The 7475-nt window shown below is 46.0% G+C and overlaps 1 protein-coding gene across 3 annotated transcripts in view; it reads right to left on the bottom strand.

The window, feature by feature from the left end:
- nup62l (nucleoporin 62 like) overlaps positions 1 to 7475 on the bottom strand; it is a 62896-nt gene that overhangs the window by 25511 nt on the left and 29910 nt on the right. For all 3 annotated transcript variants that reach the window (XM_043704276.1, XM_043704275.1, XM_043704277.1), the window contains exon 6: positions 4309 to 4413. In XM_043704276.1, the coding sequence (XP_043560211.1) occupies positions 4309 to 4413 (105 nt within the window). The remainder of the gene's footprint in view (positions 1 to 4308; positions 4414 to 7475) is intronic.

Below are 7475 nucleotides of genomic sequence, written 5' to 3'. Positions count from 1 at the left end.
AGATATGGAAGGATCCCTTGGGGCCTTGGAGGGAAGTAAGGGGGGAGGTGTGGGCGCAAGTTTTGCATTTCTTGCAGTTGCAGGGGAAGGTACCGGGAGTAGGTTGGGTAGGTGGGGTGTGTGGACCTGACGAGGGAGTCACGGAGGGAGTGGTCTTTCCAGAACGCTGATAGGGGAGGGGAGGGAAATATATCCCTGGTGGTGGGGTCCGTTTGGAGTTGGCGGAAATGACGACGGATGGTACGATGTATATGGAGGTTGGTGGGGTGGTAGGTGAGGACCAGTGGGGTTCTGTCCTGGCGGCGATTGGAGGGGCGGGGCTCCAGGACAGAGGAGCGGGAAGTGGAGGAGATGCGGTGGAGAGCATCACCAATCACATCTGGGGGGAAATTGCAGTCTTTGAAGGAGGCCATCTGGGTTGTACTGTATTGGAACTGGTCCTCCTGGGAGCAGATGCAGCGGAGACGAAGGAATTGGGAATATGGGATGGCATTTTTACAGGGGGCAGGGTGGGAAGAGGTGTAGTCTAGGTAGCTGTGGGAGTCGGTCGGTTTACAGTAAATGTCCATGTTGATTCGGTCGCGCGAGATAGAAATGGAGGGGTCTAGGAAGGGGAGGGAGGAGTCTGAAACGGTCCAGGTAAATTTGAGGTCGGGGTGGAAGGTGTTGGTAAAGTGGATGAACCTCCTCGTGGGAGCACAAAGCAGCGCCGATACAGTCATCGATGTAGCGGAGGAAAAGGGGGTGCCGGTGTAGCTGCAGAAGAAGGGCTTATGCCCGAAACGTCGATTCTCCTGTTCCTTGGATGCTGCCTGACCTGCTGCGCTTTTCCAGCAACACATTTTCAGCTCTGATCTCCAGCATCTGCAGCCCTCACTTTCTCTTTACACAGAGTGATGAGTGCGTGGAATGCACTGCCAGCAGTGGGAGTAGAATCAGATACATTAGGGACATTTAAATGACTCTTGGATAGGCACCTGGAAGTTAGTACAATGAAGGGTATGTAGGTTAGTCTGATCTTAGAGTAGGATAAAAGGCCAGCACAACATTGAGGGCCAAAGGGCCTGTACTGGCCTCTACTGTTCTATGTTCTCAGGATGGAAGCCAGTGTCTGGTGGTGTTCCACAAGGGTCAGCGTTGAAGGAACTGATGGCATTCTGGCCAAATTTGCAGATGATACAAAGACAGACAGAGGGACAGATAGTATGAGGACGCAGGGAGGCTCCGGAAGGATTTAGACAGGTAAGGAGAGTGAGTAAAGAAGTGGCAGATGGAATACAACAGAGGAAAGTGTCAGGTTATGCACTTTGGTAGGAAAAATAGAGACAGAGAATATTTTCTAAATTTAGAAATCTGAAGTGCAAAGAGACTTTGGAGTCCTAGTCCAGGATTATAGTCAGGTAAACTTGCAGGATGAGTTGGTAGTTAGTAAATGCCAGCATTGTATTTGCCTTGCTTCGACAAGACTAGAATATAAAAGCAGAGATGTATTTCTGAGGCTTTATTAGCTCTGGTTAGACCATATTTAGAGTACTATGAGCAAGTTTGGGTCTCATACCTCAGGAAGGATGTACTGACCCTGGAGTGGATCCAGAGGAGGTTCACGAGAATGGACCCAGTAACGAAAGGTTTACCAAAGGAGGAACGTTTCAATACTCTGGGCCAAACTCAATTTAAAAGGTGCGTCTGCGTGCATGCGGTAAAGAGGATCTAATTGAAACTTACTGAATACTCATCAGCCTAGAGAGAGTGGACATTGGGAAGATATTTCCACTGGCAGGAAAGACTAGGACCTGAGGGCACAGCATTAGAGTAAAGGGAAGTCCCTTTAAGAACAAAGAAAATTTACAGCCCAGGAACAGGCCCTTCAGCCCTCCAAGCCTGAGCCAATCCAAATGTACTGTCTAAACCTGTCGGTCAATTCCTAAGCATCTGTATCCCTCTGCTCCCCACCTACTCATGTACCTGTCCAGACGCATCTTAAATGAATCTACCGTGCCTGCCTCTACCACCTCTGCTGGCAATGTGTTCCAAACGCCCACCACCCTGTGTGAAGTAGTTACCGCGTGTAACCCCCTTAAACTTTTCACTCTCACTCTGAAAGCATAACCTCTCGTTATTGAATCCTTCACCCTGGGAAAAAGCTTGTCTCTATCCACCCTGTCTATACCCTTCATGATTTTGTAAACCTCAATCAGGTCCCCCCTCAATCTCCTTTTTTCTAGTGAAAATAAACTTAATCTACTCAACCTCTCTTCATAGCTAGCACCTTCCATACCAGGCAACATCCTCATAAACCTTCTCTGCACCCTCTCCAAAACGTACACATCCTTTGGTAATGTGGCAACCAGAACTGTACACAATATTCTAAATGCGGCCGAACCAATGTCTTGTAGAATTTTAACATGACTTGCCAGCTCTTATACTCAATACCCAGTTTGATGAAGGCAAGCAGCCTTCTTCATGCCTTCTTGACCACTCTATCCACCTGTGCAGCAACCTTCAGGGTACAATAGACCTGCACTCCCAGATCTCTCTGCCCATCAACTTTTCCCAAGCCTCTTCCATTCATTGTATAATTCGCTCTAAAGAATGGAGATGAGGAGAAACTTCTTCCGCCAGAGAATGATAATTCTGTGGAATTCATTGCCACAGGAGGCTGTGGAGGTCAGGTCACTGAGTATAATTAAGACAGAGATAGATAGATTCTTGACTGTCAAGGGGATCAAGGGTTACAGGGAGAAAGCAGGAGAATGGCAATGATCAGATTTCCTCTTTTTGGAGTTGGTCACTGTCTTGACAGTTTGTGGTTCAAATATTATTTGTCACTTGTTAACCCAAGCCTGGATGTTATCCAGGTCTTGTTGCTTATGGACATGAACTGCTTCAGTATGAGTACTTGCTAATAATGCTGCATATTGTACAGAGAATAACCCCACATCTTTTCCCATCACTGTGGAACATACACAGATGAAACATAACAGTAGGGAAGTCTGACTGCAGCTGTACAAGGTGCTCATGAACCTTATTGGAGTACTGTTCTTAAGGCAAGATCTTTCATTTGTACAGTTCAGAAAAGGTTTACTAGGATAATTCCTTCATGGAGGGATTGTCTTCTGAACAAACGTTAAACAGATTGGGACTCTACTCACTGGATTTAAGAATTAGAGGTATCTCATTAAACACATACAATCCTGAAGTGACTTGACACAGTAAATGCTGAGAGGATGTTTCCCTTCAGAAGTCTAGGATCACTGGGCACAGACTCAGAATTAAGAGGGCGGTGACTGCGAGGGAAGGCAATGAGTGGATGCAGGTGAGTAATAATTGTCATGAGTCAGTGGGGAATGTGGAATGGATAGGTGGTAAGGAAGATGGGCAGGTGAAGAGGGTGATGCCTAGTTGAAGGGCTGAATCTGGGATGAGGTGGGGGGAGGGGAGATTTGAAAACTGGTGAAGTTGATGTCGATGCTGTGTGGGTGAAGAGTCCCAAGGCAGAAGACAAGGAGTTCTTCCTCCAGTTGGTAGGTGGCTTTGATTCAACAGTGGAGACGGCCCAGGACTCACGTCCTTGGGGGAGTGGGAGGGGGAGTTGAAGTGGTTGGCCACAGGGCAGTGGGGTTGTTTGGTGCATGTCCCCCAGAGATGTTCCCTGAAACGCTCCGCTGGTTGGCATCCTGTCTCCCCAATGTAGAGACGACCACATTGAGAACAACGGATGCAGAAGATGACATGAGTGATGTGCAAGAAAATCTGCTAGATGTGAAAAGACCCTTTGGGGCCTTGGGGGGGGAGGTGTGGGTTTTACACCATTTGCAGTGGCAAACTAAGGTGCTGGGTATGGAGGGTGGGTTGGTAGGAGACATGGACCTAACAAGAGATTTGCACAGGCAATGGTCTCTGCAGAATGCAGATAGGCGTGGGGAGGCAAAGACATCCTTGATTGTGGGGTCTGTCTGTAGGTGGTAGAAATGGCGAAGGATAGCACTGCCCTTTTCAACTCTGACTCCAGCATCTGCAGTCCTCACTTTCTCTTTGACATCAAACAGTCCTAGCTTAGCACATTAAGACAGGCTCTAATATTTAAAGAATTATATTAACCTGTTTGTACCTAGAAACTTATGTTAATATGCAAGCAATGAAGCTTAATACACAGACTCCTCAGGATTACTGACTATGGAATTTGACGGTGGAAAATTCACCAACTTTATAAGACCTGCACTGTATCCAAGATCAAATGTTTACATTTGTTCCATTATATCCATTACAAATTGACTTCAAAAATTCCACAATAGCACTATTACATACCCAGGCTTGCAGCTGTGGTGATGGGCAGGGCTGTACTGGTTGGCTTAAATCCAAATGAAGTAGAAGTTGTAGCAGCTGCAGGAGTAGGAGTCGTACCACTGGTGACTAAACACAAAAAACAGTATCAATCAAATCTACTTCCAACAAGGTGTTGCAGTTGTAAAAGGATATTGATCAGCCCACTTTTAAAACACTGCATACAATTCTGGTCTCCTTTGTATAGGAAGGATGTTGTCATACTTGAGAAGGTGCTGAAAACATTTACAAGAATGTTGCTAGAACTGGAGGGTTTGAATTATAGGAAGAGTCTGAATAGGCCAGGGCTTTTTGGGGTGGCCTTATAGAGATTTATAAAATCATGTGGAGCATCGGGTGACTAGCCAAGGCCTTTTTCCTTGGGTGGGAAAGTCCAAAACTAGAGCATATAGAGGTAAAAAGGACCCAAAGGATAACTTTTTCCACACAGAGGGTGATGCGTGTATGGAATAAGCTGCTAGAGAAAGTGGTGAGGATGGGTACAATTATGACATTTAAAAGGCACCTGGATGGATATGAATGGAAAGTGTTTAGAGAGAAATGTTGTATGACTCTATGGCTAAGTTAGTGAGAAATGTTAAATTTACTTCAATAAAAATATACAGGTGGCTCACTAGTTAGCACTGCTGCCTCACAGCACTAGGATCTCATGTTCAATTCCAGCCTCGGGCGACCATCTGTGTGGAGTTTGCATGTTCTCTCCATGTCTGCGTGGGTTTCCTCCGGGTGCTACGCTTTCGTCCCACAGTCCAAAGATGTGCAGGTCAGGTGAATAGGCCATGCTAAATTGCCCACAGTGTTAGGGGCAATAGTCAGAGGTGGGTTACTCCTCAGAGCGTTGGTGTGGACTGGTTGGGCTAAAGGGCCTGTTTCCACACTGTAGGGAATCTAATCTAATCATACAGACTCAGAGCCATTACAGAAACAGTGTTTGTTTACTAAACAGTTGCATGTACAACTATCAAGTATGAGCTTTTCGTAGGCTGGCTGAAGATTTCTGAAGTGGTCCATGTAAATTCTGCACTCAAGGTGACAAACGATTGAATATCTTTCACTATCCAGTCAAAGGAAACCTACGGGTGTTTCTCATGCCTGAGTTGTACACTAGGAAAATTTCACATTGAATGTCACTGAAATCCTAATGAGGATGATCATTGTCAGTCATGTCTCAACAATGTTGAAGACATAGCAGCTTAAAGAATTCTATATACATGTCATTGTGCCACTTACACGGTTACCTCCAATCTGTGCTGCTCAGATAATGGCTGCCTGCCTGACACAGGAATCTTCTTCAATTAGCTCATTCCCACCCTCTATGCAAGCACTGACTGATCAGAATCACGACTTGTCAGAGTGTGTACTTGGACATACAGCATGGTCCAAAGGAATCATTCAGTTCCATGCTGGAACAAAACACTAACAGCTGAAAAACTATCACACTCAAGCAAAATTCAATCTTGTTAATCCAGAAAGTAAAAGGAAGGCATTAAATTAACTGGTTTAACTTATAAGTATCTCTGACAATACATGCAGGTATAGACTTTAGTAACAATACTGTTTAAAACAGGCATTGTTCAGACTGAACCTCAAATGTCATGATCCTCTCACACATGAAGCAAAGGAGTAAATTAGAATATGAAACAACTCAGATATTGTACTGTAACTCAAGGGGGCAGGATATAGTACATTGAATAGATACTGCCCAGAGTACAGAAATACATAGCTTGAATGTATCAGATTCTATACTGATTGCCAACAAACATTTCTCTGCAAACATAATGAGGGAACAGTGGATGCTGGAAATCTGAAACCAAACCAAAAATTGCTAGAAAAACTTAGCAGGTCTGTCAACATATATATGGAGAGCAAAAAACAAAGGGCAGCACAGGCGGCACAGTGGTTAGCACTATTGCCTCACAGCACCAGAGACCCAGGTTCAATTCCCACCTCAGGCGACTGACTGTGTAGAGTTTGCACATTCTCCCAGTATCTGCGTGGGTTTCCTCCGGGTGCTCCGGTTTCCTCCCACAGTCCAAAGATGTGCAGGTTAGGTGGAGTGGCCAAGCTAAATTGTCCGTAGTGTTAGGTGAAGGGGTAAATGTAGGGGAATGGGTCTGGGTGGGTTGCGCTTCGGCGGGGACTTGTTGGGCCGAAGGGCCTGTTTCCACACTAAGTAATCTAATCATAACGTTTCTGGTCCAGAGACCCCTCTTCAGAACTGATTATCATTAGGAAAAGGTTTGTACATATGCTGAAGATGGGGTGGGGGAAGACTAAATGATTGGTGGAGATGAAGTCCAGGGAGGGAGAGCAAAGTTGGGCAGACAAAGGAATGAGTAAAGGTCAGCCTGGGAGAATAACTGCTCACTGGGGCCAATAGTAGCTGACAATTGGTTGTTTGTGGTAGTAGCCCATACGGTAACAAGCCTGATATGCAGAGTTGCAGTAAAGACAACAGAGAACGTGCTCAAGACCTAAAATCATTGAACTCTACATAGTCTGGAGGCTGCAAGGTTCCCAAGTGGAAAATGATGTGCTATTCTTCAAGCTTGTACTGAGCCCAGCTGGAACACTTCAGCTAGCCAGACAGACACACTGGCAAGGGAACATGGTGGTGTTCTTAAGTGGCAGGCAACCATATAGCCTGAAGCTCAGGGTGACTTCTGTGCACAGGTGTCCTGCAAATTAATGACCAGTCTCCACTAGTCGGTGGGAGACCATATTCAAAGTTTGTGCGAAGATTTGTAGCTCGGGTGCTCATTGTTGTGGTTCTGTTCGCCGAGCTGGAAGTTTTGTTGCAAACGTTTCGTCCCCTGGCTAGGCGACATCATCAGTGCTTGGGAGCCTCCTGCGAAGCGCTTCTTTGATGTTTCCTCCGGTGTTTATAGTGGTCTGTCCCTGCCGCTTCCAGCTGTCAGTTTCAGCTGTCCGCTGTAGTGGTTGGTATATTGGGTCCAGGTCGATGTGTTTGTTGATGCGAGTTTGTGGATGAATGCCATGCCTCTAGGAATTCCCTGGCTGTTCTCTGTCTGGCTTGCCCTATGATAGTAGTGTTGTCCCAGTCGAATTCATGTTGCTTGTTGTCTGCGTGTGTGGCTACTAAGGATAGCTGGTCGTGTCGTTTCGAGGCT

The sequence above is a fragment of the Chiloscyllium plagiosum genome, chromosome 15 (assembly GCF_004010195.1).
Source record: "Chiloscyllium plagiosum isolate BGI_BamShark_2017 chromosome 15, ASM401019v2, whole genome shotgun sequence".
NCBI lineage: Eukaryota > Metazoa > Chordata > Chondrichthyes > Orectolobiformes > Hemiscylliidae > Chiloscyllium > Chiloscyllium plagiosum.
The sequence above is the reverse complement of the archived record's forward strand: the minus strand, read 5'-3'. Positions and strand labels throughout refer to the sequence as shown.